This window comes from Amphibalanus amphitrite, unplaced genomic scaffold (assembly GCF_019059575.1).
Source record: "Amphibalanus amphitrite isolate SeventyFive unplaced genomic scaffold, NRLGWU_Aamphi_draft 001215F_arrow, whole genome shotgun sequence".
In the NCBI taxonomy this organism is placed as follows: domain Eukaryota; kingdom Metazoa; phylum Arthropoda; class Thecostraca; order Balanomorpha; family Balanidae; genus Amphibalanus; species Amphibalanus amphitrite.
The window spans coordinates 111,832-131,461 of NW_024882709.1; the positions used below are offsets into that span (position 1 = coordinate 111,832).

Consider the following 19,630-nt stretch of genomic DNA (forward strand, 5'->3'; position numbering starts at 1 on the left):
CCCAGTGCGCTGAGCTCTGCAGGAGGTATTGCCCGACTGTCCGGTCAATGTGCCCCCTGTGGGCCGATGGCTGACCTGCCCGGTCCCCCCCCCCCCCACCCGCTCGATGTGATGCCTGTACATCGGACCGTTCCCTCCCCCCCCCGTCAACCCAGAGTGATCCCTGCCGGACCAGTGGTGTTCCGTATACGGGTCCCCGGCTGCCGCGCCGCCACTGGGCGGGCCGCTGACCCCGTGTCTCTCTTTGGCCAACCCGTGTAGACGGCACGCACCCCGCCCCCTTATCAGTGATTCTTTGTACCGTCACCCCGTGCCGTACAACCCGCATCGTACAAGTGTGCATCCTGTACCAGAGACAAGTGTACCCCGTACCAGAAGACGAGTACCCTGAATCACCCTGCATCGGAGAGTTGGATATCCTGCATTGGAAAGACATGAGCCCTGCATTGGAGGGAATTATTGCCATCATGCATCGGGAATATGTTTACCTTGCACCAAAGATGTGTGATCAGCACCTCGGACAATGTGTCCCGCATCTCAACCCTTCTGAACAGATGGTGTTTAAGTGAGCGCCTTTGGCGAAATCCCTGACCCCTCCCCCCGCCCCCGGTGTCACCTCCGGCGACTGCCGTTTGAGCCACCTCCCCTTCCTCAATATCTAGAGTCAAGAGTGTGAGTAGTGAGTACCCTGTGCCCCTGCACTCCAGTATGGTATGCGTCTTTAGCTCTCTGCACCTTCCCGGATAGAGTCCAGCATGTGATGCAACAACGCTCGTCAGGAGAACGCACCCCATCGGACCACTCAAGACAATTGTTATTCTCTTACGACACGCTGCTGTCTTCAGAGTTGAAATTAAGCGCCTTCGAGATCATGCTTGCAAAAGTCCATTCTTGGCTCGTGCTTTCTGTCCTTCCCTTTTCTAACGAAAAAGATGTTAAAGTCACTCGAAAAGTCCAAGACGCACTGTGTTTGATCTTCGGCCATTGTTTGCATGAACAAAGAAGGACTCAATGCTAAATGTTACGTAATACTATAAATGATAAGGTCTGTAACAAACGGACTTCATAAAGATCACAAATGATTTCTATCTACAGTTAATACAGATGAAAGCATAATCGTTCAAAAATTAGTGCCATGGCTGCGCGGTAGTAAAGATAACACTGTATACAAAACTGCGCAATGCACACCTGATTTCTGAGCGGTTTTCTGAGGCGATATTGATTACGTTTGGATCGTTACGGATGATAAAATATGGCTATGCTTTTGAACAATTCCTTTGTCATTTTATCGTTAGGTTTTCCCCCTGAACAGATCACAGGAAATCGGTTGTCATAATTACAGGCACGTAGAGGTTCCAGGGCGGCGGTCGGATTTCTCGGCGACCGCCCGGTGTCCCGCTGTCACGATCTGACGCGGTGAGCTGCCAGCGGCTAACCCCCGGTGCCCGGTGTTTTAGGAGCAGCTGAACGGACTCATGAACACGCTGAACGCTACATCTCCGCACTTTATCCGCTGTATTATCCCCAACGAGACCAAATCGCCCGGTAAGGCCCCGGTCGGCCGCACCACACACTCGCCGGCAGTGAACCCTCACCGGCGGGGAGCCGTGCCGTGACCCAGAGAATGGTTTGACCCTGCATTGTGCCCTGACCTAGCGGTGGAATTTCCCCTCCCCTTTGCACAGGATTGGACCGAGAGCCTGCTGTTTGAGGCGATGTGTGGCCGAATGTGCCCTTGCGTGTGAAGATGGCCTTGCTTCCCTCAGTGCTGGCCTGCCTGCTGCCCTGGCCCCTAGTGTGAGATGCCCCTGTGACCCGGTGCACCCTACAAACGGCTGACGGCACCGTTTGGCTGTGGGTGGCTGAGGCCGAGATCCGGCTGAGCACCCTCCGTCTGCCGCCCCTGAGTACCTGGAACTCCAGACTGCCGCGCCGAACTGCCCCCAGCGCTGGCTCCTCATCACCGCGAACGACATCCGCTACTCACCTCCTCATACCACCCTAAACCAACCCCGAGTCTCAGACCAGAGGACAGACCCTGCACATGTGTAACGCTTGGAGTGCCCCGCTTGACAGTCGGCACCTCTGAGTGACCCCAGGTGTACGGCTGGATGACCCCGTAGTGACTCCGCCTGATCCTGCCTGACCCTGCGGTAGGCGTGGTTCCCTTGCCGAGCACCCCGCTAATCGTCCGGCTCCGTGTCCCAGGAGCAGCTGAACAACCTGATGGCCACGCTGCAGGCCACGTCGCCCCATTTTATCCGCTGCATCATCCCCAATGAGACCAAGTCGCCCGGTAAGGTCTGCCGGGCATGGTCTGCGGCCCGGCATCCTGTGCCTGGGTGTCGCCCTCTGCATGGCCGAGTCGCGCCCCGGCGCCTGAGTGTCCTGAATCTGCATGGTTGAGCCGCGTCATACAGCCAGACCTGCCTGCCAGACACATACGCAGCATGACGATGTCGCTGGTCATTTGCAGCCAGCTGTTCAAGTTCAATATCAATGAATACATAGTCAGTAGCTTACGCTTTGGTGGTGTCAAATAATTACGTTCGTTAACCCTCGCCGGCACAGGCCATTTTGCGTCCTTCGACGGCACAAGGGGGTTGGGTTGGTACGCCCCCCCCTCGCGTTTGGCCCCTGATCGAGCTTGAGCTCCGCGGAAAAAACGAGCGTGTTTCCCGTCACGAGAGGAAGCCGATGATACCCAATTTTAAGGTCCTAGGTCATCGGGTGACCTTCCAGGTCAGGTCAATGACCCGAAAACCGGGAAAATCGGGACCTGCTAGAAAATCGTAAAGTGTGGCTGCTATGTGGTTTTCCGGGGTGCTGATCACGAATATCGTGTTAGTTTTGATCAGAGATGATGTTTTTAAGCATTTAGACCAGGTCGGGTCAGGTCAGGTCAGGTCAACCGGTACGGGTTGTGACGGGTGTTCGTAATACGTGTCAACCGCCTCTGACAGCTTCGTAACATGTTACGAAGGCACCAAAACTACTTCGTAAATGTTCAAATGGTTGCTAAGTTCGAATTCAGCTCCAAAAACTAGCCTAGAAACATGTAAAACTCGAAAAAAGTGAACCGAGGTCACCCGAGGTCACCAAAGGTCAATGACCTGACCTGACCTTCAGGTGACCTTGACACCCACCCTAATGTATGGGAGCAACATCTATTCACATGTTTGAACGTTTGAAACCACGAAAAGCTTGTAAACGCGCGGCTAATGCGAGCCGACATACGACGAATCGCGATTTCGGCCAAACATGGTCAAGGAAAAGAGGTCACAGGTCAAAGGTCATTGGGGTCAGGGTCATGAAATTTTCAGGGAACGTGTAAAATTGATCAATGCGAGGGTACTGAAAGTTTCGTCGCGATCGGCCGCTTTTTACGCGAGTTATTCGCGAAAAACCTTAGGGGGGTTGCATAAACCCCCCCCCCCCTGTGCCGGCGAGGGTTAAATGTTCTTTATAAAATGCTCGCGGTAGGTGTCTAAATCCAGCATTTAATTATGAGCCTCTACAAAAGATAATACGTTTTTGCATTGTATTTCGCTTTCACAAAATAGTCTTCTGTTGCGCGTCCATAAAAACGCCTTATCTGTGCCGCCTTCTCTTTTTGTAACGCTGTTTAAATGCAACATTACTAGCTATTTACCGTATTTGATCACCATTTTAAGGTATTTTAACTCCGCATATTTTTTGTTTTCAATAAAAATTGACCATTTAATGGCTTTCTTAGCTCTTCTACGGCTCCAATAGCATTAGTTAAGTGTCCTTGAAACAATACAATGAAAATCCACTTTTTATAGAGCAACATCTCTTTGAGGTGTAGCCACTTAGGTGAGAGAGTTGATGCGTCTAATTTCATTAGCCGGTGAGCCGAGATTCTGCGGGTCCCTCCCCGTTCGGTCGGGTCCCCTGACTCCGTCCCGACTCGTCCGCAGGTGTGATCGACTCCCACCTGGTGATGCACCAGCTCACCTGTAACGGTGTGCTCGAGGGCATCCGTATCTGCCGCAAGGGCTTCCCCAACCGGCTGCCCTACCACGACTTCCGTCACCGGTACGTGCTCACCCTGCGACTTCTGCTGACCCCTCACCTCGCTCCTGCGGTCCACAGATGGTATCCGCGAGAGGGCGCACCCCCACTCATCAAACATACTAAAGAGACGCTTTTTCGAGGGTCCGGCAACCCGGTGCCATCAACTCCCTGTTAGGTCAGCCATAATTCAGCCAGTGGTGACACACTGAACTGAGCGGGGACGGACAGGCGGCTGACACCACCCCCGTGTCCCAAAGCTATAACATTCTGGCGACAAAGGAGATGGAGGCTCTCAAGGACGGCCGAGAGGCCTGCGCCGCCTGTCTGAAGGTGGTCAACCTGCACGAGGATAAGTTCCGCCTCGGTCTGACCAAGGTACACCCGCCAGGCGGTCCGTCCGTCCCGCGGTGCAGTGGCATGCAGTAGATCCAGTCCAGTAGACGACATGACGCGGCGACGTGGGCACCTGACCAGCGCTTCGTCAGCCGTCCGTTTTAATAGTGGCTGCTCTACATAGTGCTCACAGAGTGATTCAATTTTTAGTTAAGCCAGTCAAGTGATTACCATGCTGCTCCAGCACTCAGTCTTCAGGTCTTCCAGCAGCGGCAGAGGCTTAGTGATGTAGCCCGCACCCCGCTGGGGGGGGGGGCAGAATCTGCCCCCCTCCCGTTTTTCGCCAATAACTTCTAAACGCGTTACGCCAGCGACGTCAAACTTTCAGTACCTTATCATACATCAATTTGACACGTTTCCTGAAAATTTGAGCGAAATCCGTCGGAAAATTTTTGAGAAATTGACGTTTTAGTGACGTCATGTTCGTCATTTTCGCCTCAAAAACGGCAAAATTTCGAACGCCGCTAACATCTTCATTTTGTAAGGAATCAAGACGTAACAAAAAAAGATTATACGTGATTTTACTTTGTCTATCAAATGGCTATCTCGGTTTTTTGAAAATTTTGGATTTTGGCCCAAATTTTTTCAAAAAACTGACTTTTTGGGAAAATATTTATAAAATCCAAAATTTTGAGTGTATCGAAAAAACCGCAATGTATGTCAAAGAAGTGGTCTATGTGCACCTACATACCAATTTTGAGAAGAATCGGTTCAAAAATGTGAGAGTTATTCAAAATTTTATGACGTCACGACAAACAAATTTTTTGAAAATTGTTTTTTTTTTGGAAGTTCTAGACCTCGTACGGAAACAAAAATAGCACCATTCGATTTGCCGTGAAAAACTGCATCAGATAGACACCTTTTTGGGCCTTAACAACCAACTTCAAAATTTGACCTCCCTTGACCTGACCTTGACCTGACCTCGACCTGAAATTCATCCAGAGGTGGTCCATATCACTGATTAAGTGTGCCTATTGAATTTTATGAGTAAAATGACACATAAAACATGTGTCGCACATGCCCTTTTCTATATTTTGTTTTTGGTGACCTAACCTGACCTGACCTGACCTTGACCTTGACCTCTGAATGACATTGTATGCAACGAATGTTGTCTTGGTAGTCTAAGAACACGTTTTGGACAATCAGTCTCAGTCCATTCTTCGGCAACTACGGTGCAAGGCCGATACTGTAGAAACTTGCATTTTGTACCCTTGACCTGACCTTGACCTGACCTCTGACCTACTTAAGCAAAAAAATTTGGGCTCTTTAGATCCGCCTCGTTGAGAGCTTTCGATTGCCGTTTTTCCCGTCTTTCTACGACCATCGGTTCGGAAGTTAGACAGGGGGGGCAGAATCTGCCCCCCCAGCAGGGCGCGTATGGCTGAATAGCCCAGCGGGGCGCGGGGTAGTGCACCGCTAGTGTCCTGTTGTAGACTGTTTTAGTGTTAGTCCTAGACGTGACTTCGTTAACATGGATGCGTCGTTTGCGAGTTGCACTGGTCGTAGTGAGATGGCGATGCAATGTAGCTGTGTCGTCGTTCACATAACAAGGGACAACAGCTGTTGCAGCCATGGGCGATTGACGCATGGTGCTTAAAGAGCTCCGGTCACTCTCAACACAAGTTTTGCACTGTACCAATGCGTAACAATTGCTCACATTTGAAATCTAGCCTTACCAATGATAATCGCCTATGGCTGCTCCAGCTCGTAGAAATGATCGTGCCGTCCATTTTGCATAGTTGAGTCATAGCCTAAACCAGATAAGGGAAGAGCTCGTACTTGTGCTGCCAACGGCAAACGCCACCAAAATTTATTGAACATTCCCATGGCTGTCGCTGGGTGGGTGAGTCACTCGGCTGGGGAGCAGCAGTACGGTACCAGCTCTCCCCTCCTCCTGGGCTCAGCCGGCACTGAGAGCTGACGCCCGCGGCAGACGTAGTAACCAGCACACCCCTCGCACCCTCTGTGCAGCTACAAGATCCTCGCCGTCGAGGAGGTGAACAAGATCAAGGACGACAAGGAGGCCTCGGCCGCGATCCTAAACAAGATCGAGCTCGACCAGGAAAAGTACCGGCTCGGACTCACCAAGGCATGTGCGGCAGCGCCGAGGCGTCCGTCAACCGTGCAGAGAGATGCAGGCGCTCTGCTGTATAGGTTACCACAGGAGTTCACATGACGAACGAACAAATGTCTCGTTTTCACACGTAGATAAGACTATTGACTTAATGGTTGGTTCCTTTCACGTCCCATAACAGCCTCCGAAACGGCACGTTCTTTCTAAGCGTTTCACTATCCACTGCGCTAGTGCCTCCCACGCTTCCTCTTGGTGACCTCGATATGCCGCTGCCAGGTGTTCTTCCGTGCCGGTGTGCTCGGCGACCTCGAGGAGCTGCGTGACGACAAGCTCAACATGATCTTCTCCTGGATGCAGGCCCAGATCCGCTCCTACTTTTCCCGCAGGGAATACGAGAAGCTCAAGGAACAGAGGTAACCAAGTGATTTCACTAGTTGGTTTGACGATGTCAGATATCTTCTATGTGTCTGTTTGACGTCTTGTTTGGTGTTGTTGTTGGTTATTTCCTGTCTAACCCTGCCCTCGCCACGCCCAGGTCCATGCTGCTGGTGGTCCAGCGTGCCATCCGCAAGTACATGCGTCTGAACGGCTGGCCGTGGTTCCGCCTCTGGATCCGCGTCCGCCCCATGCTCTACGAGACGCGCATCGAGGACGAGATCAAGGTACGCGGCCGGTCTGCCAAAGAGAGTCGAGTCACTCACTCTCAGTGTAGATGACAGTCAGCAGGGCAAGCCAGACGTAACACGTTCAAACGGGGGCCTGAAATGCAGTAGACGGGACAGCGCCAAACGCCGGTATCGAAAACGGAGAGCGAAAAACGCTCTTTCTTCTCGTCAGTAAACATTTGCACCAGCCGAGCTCTGAGCACCAGTAAACGATTGACGTGTTCACCTTGTCAGAGTTTTATGGCGCAAAGATCAATGACGACCGGCTGGCAATCGTACCAAGCACAACGGAGAAGCTTAGCCGAAGGTCGTAGGTACGTTCAATATCGAAATCAGCTCAGAAACAATACATGCTGTATGCTTATATGCTGATTGCGTCATATGCACCAGATCGGACGCCAGATAGCCGCTGACTGCCACGAGACCGCGCGTCAGACTGACGTTCTGGTGTTTCCCGGTTCGGCAGAAACTGAAGGAGGAGGCGGAGGAGGCTGAGGCCAACCTGGATGTGATCTCCAAGGCGCGCCAGGAGTCCGAGGAGAACAACGTGCGTCTGATGAAGGAGAAGGCCGACCTGGCCGCCCGGCTGGAGGCTGAGCGCGGCGAGATGGGAGACGAGATCGCCAAACAGCAGAAGCTGCAGGCGCAAAAGGCCGACCTCGAGAGCCAGCTCAACGTGAGTGCCGCTCATAGACGTCTCTGTACTCGGCAACCAAGGCGAAAGAGGAACTTAACGGTGTCATACATAGCTATTCCTTGCTGAAACTCAAATGTAATTAGAACCATGAATATTCAAACGTTCGATTATACGTTGAATGCACCAATGGTCACAAAAACTGCAACAGGACTCACCATGCGTAGTCACGTTCTCAGTATGACTGATGTCTGATCTCCCGTCCCACCGCTCCGTTCTCAGTGTGACTGATGTCTGATCTCCCGTCCCACCGCTCCGTTCTCAGTGTGACTGATGTCTGATCTCCCGTCCCACCGCTCCGTTCTCAGTGTGACTGATGTCTGATCTCCCGTCCCACCGCTCCACAGGATGCCCAGGAGCGCCTCACCGCAGAGGAGGAGGAGCGCCAGAAGCTCTCCCAGGAGAAGCGCCGCATGGAGCAGGAGATCAGCTCATTCCGCAAGGACCTCGAGGAGGTTGAGCTCAGCGCCAAGAAGCTGGACGCCGACAAGACGGCACGCGACCACCAGATCCGCACGCTGAACGACGAGATCGCCCAGCAGGACGAGCTGATCAACAAGCTGAACCGCGAGAAGAAGCGTCTCCAGGTTAGATACGATTGACTACTGGTCTACAATGATTGTATCCTACCTAAAAACTCGAATTGCTTTCATTCATAATGACAGATCACTGTCCTGCAGAAAACGTTGATTGCTTTTAATGTTAAACGAACTGATCAATAACAGATGCTTGTACTCTATCTGAATGTTTTCACTCTCTATCCTCCAGGAGAACCAGCAGAAGACGGTGGACGACTTCGGAAGCCAGGAGGACAAGGTCGGCCACCTGCTCAAGGTGAAGGCCAAGCTGGAGCAGACGCTGGACGAGCTGGAGGACTCGTTGGAGCGCGAGAAGAAGACGCGCGCCGAAATGGACAAGGCCAAGCGGAAGGTGGAGGGCGACCTCAAGCTGACTCAGGAGGCCGTGGCTGATTTGGAGAAGAACAAACGCGAGCTCGAGCAGACCATGCTGAGGAAGGACCGCGAGATCGCCCAGCTGTCCAGTAAGTCGCAAAGGAAGTCGAACATCCTGAGTGTGACACGAATCACTGCTTTTTAAGATGTGATATTCACAACGAAGAGCACTCAAGACAATGGCCCTGAAGGTATAGTTATTTATGTACTGTGTTTCGAACGTTGATATTATCACTCCCTCCATGCCCAACCTGACGCTGTGTTCTGACCTCAGCCAAGCTGGAGGAGGAGCAGTCCCTGGTGACCCGGCTGCAGAGGATCATCAAGGAGCTCCAGGGCAGGATCGAGGAGCTGGAAGAGGAGCTGGAGTCGGAGCGCCAGGGCCGCGCCAAGGCCGAGAAACAGCGTGCCGACCTGGTCAGTGGCCAGCTATGACAGCTGTCCAGTATTTTTACGTCCTTATCTTACCCAGGGACGTTAACCTCCGCGAGCGACTATGCATTGTACAAGAACTACGCTGTTACAATTTAGCGTCTGTAGTAAGCTCAGCTGTTTTGTGAACTCGACGCGCCGGTTCTGCTGCCGTTCTCGTCCACAGTCACGGTACCTCTGCAGCTGCTGACATTTCTGCTGCCGCCGACAGGCCCGTGAGCTGGAAGAGCTGACCGAGCGTCTGGAAGAGGCCGGCGGAGCCACCGCCGCCCAGATGGAGCTCAACAAGAAACGCGAAAACGAAATCGCCAAACTGCGCCGCGACATTGAGGAGCAGGTACGGTTCAGGGCTCGGCAGAGCGGCACTACCCCTTCACCGGCACACCGATGCTCCCTGTGGTATATATGTACCCTCCAGTTGATGTGTAAGGCTGAATTTCCTCTCTGAGGTGTTCTGATCCGACGTTTGGCCGCTTACAGACCATCCAGCAGGAGGCGACCATGGCCGGACTGCGACGCAAGCACAACGACGCCATCACGGAGATGGCCGAACAGATCGACCAGCTCAACAAGTCCAAGGCCAAGTGAGTTAACTGTGCAGCCGGTTTCTAAGCCGTTTTTATGACTACTCAGGATCGGCGATCGGACGTCTTCATTTGGAATGAAAACGTTCAAAACTAAGAGAGGGTGCTCTGATGAGTTAAACCGTATCATGTATGCAGATGACGCTAGACAGGTCGAGTTTATTTCATTATTCCTTGATTGGCAATTATTGTATATCGTATTTTCAAGTGCAGGGAAGCTTGCTAGCAGCACATGGTTAGCCATTTGGCCAAGTGTGAGTGATTCGTCTCGGACGGTTACAACTCCTGCCCCACATCGCGCTCTTGCACAATGCCCCAGGGCTGAGAAGGAGAAGCATGACAATGGCTCTAAGTGCCACGAGATTCGCTCGGCCATTGACCACGTCTACGGCGAGAAGGTATACCTGCTAGTCGGACGGTCCCTGTTTCTGTCCGTCTGCGCAGCGGACCAGGCGACTTCCCGCGCTTCGCTTCCACAGTCCTTGTCTCTAGTCACTCGTGTAGAACAGTGCCCCCGTTCGAGCCGGTAGTCAATGTGTTAGACCTCTGTGCCTAGAGTAGCCGTCCCGCAGTGGCCGAGTGACTCCGTGTCTGTGTCTGTCCGCCCGCTCGGCACCCCGGGTCCGCCTACCCACCCGCTATACCTGTCTGCACGGCCGGAACCGTTTCAGGGCCGACCGCGAGGGCGAGCACCTGCGCAGTGAGACCCAGGAGCTGCGCTCCGCGCTTGACCTCACCAACAACGAGAAGGTAGCGCTCTCTGAGAGCATAGACCAACACACGGCCCGCCGCCCGCTGTATCATAGAGCCCAGCTGACACCCATCTAACACCTTTTATTTTGCAGGAATGCTGATTTTGTCCGCCATACTGATATTTTTCTGAGTAACTTGTTTCTGCCTGTTTTCGTTGGTGTTTGCGAGGAGTTGGTTCTTTCGTGTTTGTAGCATAGAGCGGCACACTGACCATCTGCGGAGCGACGCGGCGGTACTGGGCGCACTGCTGGGAAAGTGCTGCCAACTGACGGTAACACTCGGCGCGCTTCTCTGCATGGGGTCCCTCTCCCATTTCGAGCTATCCCGCGCTCCGTGGCGGCCTAATCATTAAACTGCGGTGACAGCGGATCTGGCGCTCGAATCTGTCTTGGCTGACGTAATTAAACGTAAACTGTCATGCAGTGTGTCCTTATAAAATGTTGTGATTGATATTTATTTTCATAATTACCAATATGACTCACGTAAACTGTAAGGATGTTTATTCAGCCAGCGATTATATCAACATTCCTAATAATTCCAAAGCCATATTAAAGTACATCGGTCCGCTGCTTTCCCTACAAGCAATTGCCCAAACTACTTCCAGGCATGACATTGATTCGATACTCGGATAGCGATACAACAATAATTCAATAAAAAAGGAGTGTCACGTTTTAATGCATCAAGTGAATCTCACAGCAATCTCACTAATGACTGGTGAATATGTGTACTTACGTGATTGTCTCATCTAATAATAACGAAAATACACTGCACTCCAGCTAAGCGTGTGAAAGTTACTTCAGCGGCTATCCCCATGTACCTTTCGAGTCGGCTTACGTTGTATCGCCAAATCTGTCCATTGAAGTGTCGGCAAACTGATGCTCTTTTTGGCTGGCATGCCACTGCCCGGTATGGTAGGCCTCATTGGCCAGTTCTGCTGCTACATGCGGCCTCAGTAGCCTGTTTCCCTCGGTGCGTTCGGCCTCTGACCGTCATCGATCGGCAGGCGGCGGAAGAGAAGCAGACCAAGGCGCTGCAGGAGCAGCTGGCCAGCATCAACTCCAAGCTGGAGGAGGCCAACCGAACCCTCGGCGACTTCGACACCTCCAAAAAGAAGCTGGCCATGGAAAACTCTGACCTGCTGCACGAGGTAAGTGTCCTAGCCATCACCTGTGATGGAACGTTTGAAAATACAAGCTGTGGTAGCACACAATATACTTTATCGGAACGGATGTTGCTTAAAGCGATTGTAGGCATCAAAAGACCATTCTTGATGAATAAATTGTATTTGGAGAAAGGTATTTTGATGTAACCGCTGTCCGATGTCGCTGTATCAGTCTCCGCTGACCATTCTCGCTGGGTGGTGGTACCCGTTGATCTCTGCCGACCGTTTCACCGCCTACCGCTGACCTCTACTGACCTCTAATGACCTCTGCTGTCCTCAGGTGGAGCAGGCTGAGTCGCAGGTGTCGCAGCTGCAGAAGCTGCGCAGCAGTCTTCAGTCGCAACTGGACGAGTGCAACCGCGTCTGTGACGAGGAGAGCCGCGAGCGCGCCACCATCCTCGGCAAATACCGCAACCTGGAGCACGACCTGGACACCATGCGAGAGTCGGTCAGTGGCGGCAACGGGGAGGGGAGAGAAAATCGTGGGACGACGATACTGACATACGCATACCCTATTCTATGTCCTCAAATTGCCGTGTTATTATCATATTCCAATTTTGTAGTAGTGAAACGTCGCTCTACTTCAACTCTGTCCTAGCAACACCATCATTATGACTGATTTTATACGTTGATGACGAGCTAGACATGTCCGATACGTTACCGCGGTGCTTACCTCGACAGGTGGACGAGGAGGCCGAGAGCAGGTCGGACCTGACGCGCCAGGTGGCCAAGGCCCAGGCCGAGTGCTCGCTCTGGCGCAACAAATACGAACAGGAGGGCGTCGCCAGGTGAGACAGCCGATGTTCGCTGATTGAGGGTACAAGCTAGAAAATAGTTCGTTCATCGCTGTTTGATAGAAAATTACTTTGGAACACCTTCGGTTGTAGTGTAAAAGATGTAACCATGTCCCGTTTGCAGCCTTGTTTTTTTTTTTGCTGCTCTTCTAATAACTTCCGGAACAAATGACTCGGTAAGACTGAAGCAGCCTTGTGCTCGCAGTGCCATCTGTCCATCTCCGCGGACCCTGCTGACGCAGTGCCGCGCTCCGGCAGGGCCGAGGAGCTCGAGGAGCAGCGCAGGAAGCTGGCCGTCCGCCTTCAGGAGGCCACCGAGCAGCTGGAGGTGCTCAACCAGAAGAACATCAGCCTCGAGAAGATCAAGCTGCGGCTGACTGGAGAGATCGACGAGATGCACGTAGAGGTGGAGCGCGCCCAGCAGCTGGCAGCCCAGATGGAGAAGAAGGCGAAGGGCTTCGACAAGATCATCGCCGAGTGGAAGATGAAGGTGATAGAAACGTCCTCCATGCACCGTTGCAGGGCTTTACGGTGCATAATGAGTGTTCTCATTTGATCATCTTACCCTAAGGGGCTTTCGGCTTACGCCTTCTTCAAGCTTACTTTAACAGAGATAGAGGCGTCATAGGAGCCATCGCAGCGCTCATGGCTGACTGGGCCGGCATTTCTCTCAGGTGGATGACGTTGCCTCGGAGCTGGACGCCTCCCAGCGGGACTGCCGTAACTACAGCACCGAGCTGTACCGCGTGCGGGGCGCCTTCGACGAGAGCAACGAGCAGCTGGAGGCCGTCAAGCGCGAGAACAAAAACCTGGCCGACGAGGTCAAGGTAGGTACCGATTAGGCGCTGCTGCTTTCTAAGCACGTGACTTATGACGTCACTGTGACGTCATTTCAAATAACATCAACGCCAAACTTAGACACAACGTTGACTAGGTATTCAGAAAGATGTGTGTCAAGTTTCGCTTCTCTATCTCTTCGCGTTGCGACGATATTGTCGCAGAAGTAAAGGGGGGCAACTATATGCCTCCCTCAGCGGCCGGCGGGTAGCGCGGAGGCCTGGCGGCCGCCTGGTTAACTGCCGTACCATGCGGATTGTAACGTACACATCGTGAGCTGGGTGGGATATTCCGTTGCTGATGCCGTTTGCCCGTCCCCATCCGCAGGACCTGATGGACCAGATTATGGACGGTGGTCGCAGCCTGGCCGAGGTGGAGAAGCTCCGCCAGCGGGTTGAGCAGGAGAAGGAGGAGCTCCAGTCGGCTCTGGAGGAAGCCGAGACCGCCCTGGAGCAGGAGGAGAACAAGGTGCTGCGCGGCCAGCTGGAGCTCGGCCAGGCGCGACAGGAGATCGAGCGCCGCATCCAGGAGAAGGAGGAGGAGTTTGAGAACGCGCGCCGCAGCCACCAGCGCCAGATGGAGTCCATGCAGGCCTCTCTGGAGGCCGAGGCCAAGGGCCGCACCGAGGCCATGCGCATGAAGAAGAAACTCGAACAGGACATCACCGAGCTGGAGGTGGCCGTCGAGCGCGCAAACGTCGAGACCTTCGAGACCCAGAAGAACATCAAGCGCGTACAGAACGAGCTGCGTGAACTGCAGGTAAGGCAGGACATCTGATACGCTGTTTTTTTGCTGTGTGGTAGGAGTTAAATGACGAGAAAGTGTCCAACCGGTGTCATTTTCTGAAAACTCTGGTTTTGAAAAGTTGACTTTTAATGTCTTTCGTCGTTAAATTACACAGATTTGACAAGATAGTGAGGACTCCACCCCCTCCTTCAGCATATACGAAGACTAAGGGGATTGTCCACTTCATTTAATTTCATATTAAATTGCCATTAACGATGAACGTTATGCCGTCCACAGACTCAGCTGGAGGAGGAGGAGCGCTCCAAGGCGGAGGTACGAGAGGCGCTCGGCCTGTCCGAGAGGAGAGCCAACGCGCTGCACAACGAGCTGGAGGAGACGCGCACGCTGCTGGAGCAGGCCGACCGCGGCCGCCGACAGGTCAGCGCACTCTCCGGGACGACAGGAGTACGGGGAAAGGGGTCGCATGAACGCCAATGGTTGACAGGCCAGTCAAGTAGGCTAGCCTCTGAAGGAGGTACTCGGAGATGTATGTGGTTACTCCCCATCCGTTGAATGATCCGTTGTAAGTGACCTGGTCGGTCGCTTTCTCCAGGCGGAAGCGGAGCTCGGCGACGTGCAGCAGCAGCTCTCCGAGACGGAGGCCAACTACAACAGCGCCGCCATGGCCAGGAACAAGCTCGAGGAGGAGGTGAAGACCCTGCACGTCGACCTCGACGAGATGCTCAACGAGGCGCGCACCTCCGAGGAGAAGGCCAAGCGCGCTATGATCGATGCCGCCAGGTAACGAGAACATGCTTTTGTAACATGTTTTCCAACGTGTTGTGGATCTGCTTTACGCTCAGAGTTAGACGGCAGCACTCAACATGCCCGCCAATTTCGTTATGGTACAGTCCGGTAACTGTTCAAGTTTCGCTCACGTGAATCTGGTCTCTGAGCTCTGACCGTATCTTTCCTCGCGTGCGCAGGCTGGCGGACGAGCTCCGCGCCGAGCAGGAGAACGCCCAGCAGCAGGAGGCCAGCCGAAAGTCCATGGAGATCACCGTCAAGGACCTCACCGTCCGCCTGGACGAGGCTGAGGCCAACGCCGTCAAGGTAACCCTGGGGCTCGGGACAGTCGCGGAACACTACCGAGTGCTGAAACAGGACACATACGATAAGAGACGTAATTTGGCCTTAGAGCATGTGGTGCAACTTCAAAAGTTTTCAATTATTGAAGCCTCTGGTGTGAGATACATTATCTGTTGAAAGACTGGCATCCCAGTTTGGCAAGACCATGTTGGCAAGCGCCAACGACTCTTTGTAGTGTATTGCTGAAGCCCTGGTGTGGTGTTCTGCACCAATGGTGGGTGCGGCAGTATGAATCACACTTTGGCTTCGCCAGGGCCGGGGGCTGCTTGGTCCTGGTTCCCATCCCTCATACTGGAAAACTTGTATCTAAATCAAGTCTGAGCTGTGCTTATCGCCCATTTTGAGTTTTGAATTGTAAAGAACTTTACGTGTTTGATTGTGTTAACAACGGCACTTGTGTGTTATAATATCCTCCTCATGCAGTTCATTCTTCCGACGACGCCCCTGCAGCTGACGCTCTATTCCTGCAAACGACTCCTCCCACACCACCTAACCGACTCTGTTTGATCCACAGAACGGCCGACGCATCATCTCGAAGCTGGAGGAGCGTCTGCGATCGCTGGAGTCGGAGCTGGACCACGAGCAGCGCCGCCACAGTGACGTGACCAAGAACCTGCGGAAGGCCGACCGGCGCATCAAGGAGCTCGTCTTCCAGGTCAGGAACGGACATTTTGTTCGTTTGTTGGTATTTTAGGGCTCATCGACAGTGGGTTCGTTATGTGCTCATCGGTCAGAAACTAAGATTAAAGACAAACAAACTGTTTGACATTACAGCCGAATCGCCTCACATCCTGGACTTTTCGACATCATCTGAATCCCGAAAAAACAAAACGTAGGATATTTACCACTTAACTGGCTTTGTTTGAATTTCTTGCGGAAGCCTTGTGTTACCCTGCACCTAAATCAGATCCGCCGTGTTCTCCGCAGGCGGACGAGGACAAGAAGAACCACGTGCGCATGCAGGACCTGGTCGACTCGCTGCAGCAGAAAATCAAGACCTACAAGCGGCAGATCGACGAGGCCGAGGAGATTGCCGCGCTCAATCTCGCCAAGTATCGCAAGTGCCAACAGGTTAGTGGGGAGAGCACTCCGTCAGATTGTGTGTAAATGTGTCGTTCAACTTTAAGTGCCGCTCATGAGCAAGTTGTATGCGACGCACATCGATTCAGTATACTGACAAATATGCCTATGCATTGCTTTTTTCGCTAGTTATATGAAATAGCATAGCATAGATTAGCATGCTCTTTCCTCGGATAAATCACAAGCCAGATGGGCCCCCACCGGCTGCCGGCCTCTGTCGTCTGATCCCGCCATCCTCTGTCCACAGGAGGTGGAGGCCGCCGAGGAGCGTTGCGACCAGGCAGAGTCGACCCTGGCCAAGTTCCGCGCGCGCGGCCGCGGCGCCTCCACGGCGCGCGGTGTCACGCCGGCCAAGTAGACGGTGCACGGCGGCGGCGGTGGCGGGCGCCCGCCGGCAGCCCCTGGCGCCGCGGGCCCGCGCCTGTCGCCCCACCACCCTCCCACCCTGTCCCATCCTCCGCTTGTAGTACGCTAGAATGTCGCGGTGCTCGTGTGTCTTCACGCAATGATGAATAAAAAACCAAGGTGAAACAGTATGTTTTGAGATCGGCAAAGAACTGTACGGAGAACCGTAGTGGCTTGAACCAAGCCGGGAGTGACCGTTCTAGCGTAAGCGCTCGTCTATTATGATTGTAGCGCTGTGAACTGGGAACTGGGGAGATAACGTTTGAACGGTGTGGAATCTGAAACGCTCGCCGGTCGAGGGGGGATGGGGCGGGTGCCGTGTCCCATTACGCGGAACTGTTGCAGACCTCGTCCCGTCGCGAAGGCCGTCTTCTGTCTTCCGGGCTCATACCAACCTGCCAATAACCAGTGGCCATATCCAGGGTGGTGAACCATTGGGCACCGGCAAGTGAGTCCAATGCGTCATCAACTCGAGAGAGAGGGTATGCCACTCCTTTCGTGACTCCATTCACCGCCCTCATGTCCACACAGAAGCGAAAAGAGCCGTCCTTCTTTCGCACCAGGACGACGGGGGAACACCATGGACTCGTGCTCTCCTCTATCACCCCGTCCCTCAGCATCTGCTCCTTCTGTAGTTCCACTTGGTCTCGTATTGACGTCGGTATCCTGCGGGCCGGCTGCCGGATCGGGGTGGCATCGCCTGTGTCAATCCGATGCTGCACTAAGTGGGTGCGTCCAATGTCTCCTGAGCGCTGACTGAATATGTCCCGGTACTCCGACACCAGGCTTCTTAGCCGGGACTTACCACCATCAGACATGTCGGAGCCGTCCACGTCGACTGCTGTGACTGGTGCCGGAACATCATCATCGCCTTGGTCGCCGTCGCTGCCCCGCGGCGACCCGCCACCGGTGACAGCGCCGGCGTGAAGATCATCATCCTCATTCAGGTCGAATTCGTTGTCCCCCCGGTAGAATCGTGTACAGCGTCCCGATATCGCTGCCCTCTAGAAATCTGGCATCGTGGGAACCGACATTAGTCAGCTGTATCGGAACAGTGCCACTACCATCCACAGTCACCACCTCCCTCGGAATCAGGAGGTCCTCCCTCTGCGCCGTGTGACTGGGCTCGATCACTCCCTGCAGCGCACACGGGTTACTCACCCTCCCGTAGACTGGTACCACAGAAGCTCTGACGACGATGACTGACCGCGCCGGCACCACCGTCGTGGCGGCCAACAGAACTCTCGCCCGACTGGGTTGAATGGCGCTGTACGGAGGCAGAGGGATTGACATCCCGGCCAGTCTGATCACTCCCGCCTCGTCATCGATAACAGTGCCATGACGGCAGCAGAAATCAAGCCCCAGGACCAACTCGTACATCAGTCCCTTGACCACTGCGGCGCTGGAAGTGCCGAATGTCTTTCCCTAGATTTCGATTGTCAGGTCTTGAACAACCCCCGCGATGTGAAGCGGCTCACCGCCCGCCCCTCGCGCCGTCTGGGATGCCGTCGTTAGCCGGCACCCCAGCTCCCGCTAGACATGCTCCTGCAGACCATCGCGAATCATCATTTCCATGATGATGCCATTTCCCCATCCTAGAACGCACATGGGGGGGGGTGGTTGCCACCCCCCCCCCCCGCGCCATTTCGTTCCTGTTGGAGATAGAGCTTAGCGGTAAAGACCAAAAAGATTCTTTGGGAAGAGACGAATCCAATGATACCCAGTTTAACCTTCTCAGGTCAGTCATTGACCTTCCAGGTCAGGTCAAACTAAAAAATGTTGCTGTTTTGGGTCACCGTTTGATATCAAGTGCGCTGCTTATCATATACCGATGACGATGCCGTTTTCTGGTGCCAAGCCAGCTAGAACCTCTTTCTCACACTACCCGACCAGGTTTTTGCTGCTGAGGTCATTTCAGGTCAAGTTAGGTCAAGGTCAATTATATGTGTTTGTATGTCTGTGTGTGTCTGTGTGTATACTGATGTGTGCACCGATTGTTTATGTGTCCATATTACATGAAATTATGATCTGAGAAGCTTTTACCAAAAATGCAGTCAAAAAAATTCACAAAAAGTAAATTCCGCTTGCCTAAAACGCAATTATCTTAGATGACCTAGGTTGACCTTGACCTTGACCTTGACATCTGTACATCGTCCAACAACATGTTCCATGATAGGTGGGAGGTAAGACTGGTAAAAAAGGCCGAAATCAAGGTGTCAAAAGCTCACAAGGCCCATAGCCAACGCAAGATGTCGAGAATTGGCCATTTGGGTCATGACATGACCTGAAAAACAATGTCATATCTCCGAAACCAAAAGTCACAGAAACCTGAAATTTTCAGTGGACATCAAAAAAGGATAGAGGAGCAGCTATACGAAAAATCAGCCTTCTAGCTCTAAAAATGTTGAGTGCAGAGCAGAAAGACTACCTGGGGGGGGGGGTGTGGCAACCCCCCCCCCCCCCCATGTGCGGGCGAGGGTTAAGGGGGGCCGAAACGGCCTCCCCTACGGGTGGTAGGGTCCGCCGGTAGCCCTACGGGGCGCGGGTTAATATTTTTATTGCACAGCTGACTCTGAAGCTGCTCGTTACGCAGCCCGCAAAGAAAACGGCTCGTCAAATGGAACTCGACGGGGGCGTCTTTCACGCCCTCGTCTGGGTACGCGGCGCGTCCCAGCTGACGGATACGATCGGCAAAATCGGCTACTGTCTCCCCAGGTGTCTGCATCGCGCGTCAGTTCCGCCTGTGCATGCAGTGGACCAGGCTCAGAGCCGTAACGCACACTCAGCGCCTCGACAACCTGTGCATAATCGGCCTGGGCAGCCGCCAACAACGACGCATATAGGTCCAGAGCCCCATCTTCCAGCAGGGCCGGCAAACACTGCAGACGTTC

The 19,630-nt window shown here is 53.4% G+C and overlaps 1 protein-coding gene across 2 annotated transcripts in view; it reads left to right on the forward strand.

Moving 5' to 3' along the window:
- Positions 1-16,867, forward strand: part of LOC122371209 (myosin heavy chain, muscle-like) — a 62,246-nt gene extending 45,379 nt beyond the window's left edge. The window contains exons 19-42 of one of the 2 annotated variants that reach the window (XM_043347355.1): positions 2,209-2,296; positions 3,942-4,059; positions 6,403-6,520; positions 6,782-6,918; positions 7,041-7,167; positions 7,637-7,846; positions 8,212-8,451; positions 8,633-8,906; positions 9,092-9,234; positions 9,461-9,586; positions 9,730-9,833; positions 10,505-10,583; positions 11,590-11,733; positions 12,029-12,196; positions 12,430-12,536; positions 12,801-13,032; positions 13,217-13,369; positions 13,707-14,138; positions 14,403-14,543; positions 14,719-14,906; positions 15,092-15,218; positions 15,769-15,909; positions 16,182-16,325; positions 16,582-16,867. In XM_043347355.1, the coding sequence (XP_043203290.1) occupies positions 2,209-2,296; positions 3,942-4,059; positions 6,403-6,520; positions 6,782-6,918; positions 7,041-7,167; positions 7,637-7,846; positions 8,212-8,451; positions 8,633-8,906; positions 9,092-9,234; positions 9,461-9,586; positions 9,730-9,833; positions 10,505-10,583; positions 11,590-11,733; positions 12,029-12,196; positions 12,430-12,536; positions 12,801-13,032; positions 13,217-13,369; positions 13,707-14,138; positions 14,403-14,543; positions 14,719-14,906; positions 15,092-15,218; positions 15,769-15,909; positions 16,182-16,325; positions 16,582-16,692 (3,852 nt within the window). In that variant the 3' untranslated portion in view covers positions 16,693-16,867. Of the gene's footprint in view, positions 1-1,457; positions 1,546-2,208; positions 2,297-3,941; positions 4,060-4,295; positions 4,414-6,402; positions 6,521-6,781; positions 6,919-7,040; positions 7,168-7,636; positions 7,847-8,211; positions 8,452-8,632; positions 8,907-9,091; positions 9,235-9,460; positions 9,587-9,729; positions 9,834-10,152; positions 10,232-10,504; positions 10,584-11,589; positions 11,734-12,028; positions 12,197-12,429; positions 12,537-12,800; positions 13,033-13,216; positions 13,370-13,706; positions 14,139-14,402; positions 14,544-14,718; positions 14,907-15,091; positions 15,219-15,768; positions 15,910-16,181; positions 16,326-16,581 lie in introns of both variants that reach the window. The other variant, XM_043347356.1, reaches the window with a different exon arrangement.
- Positions 16,868-19,630: the final 2,763 nt, after the last annotated feature.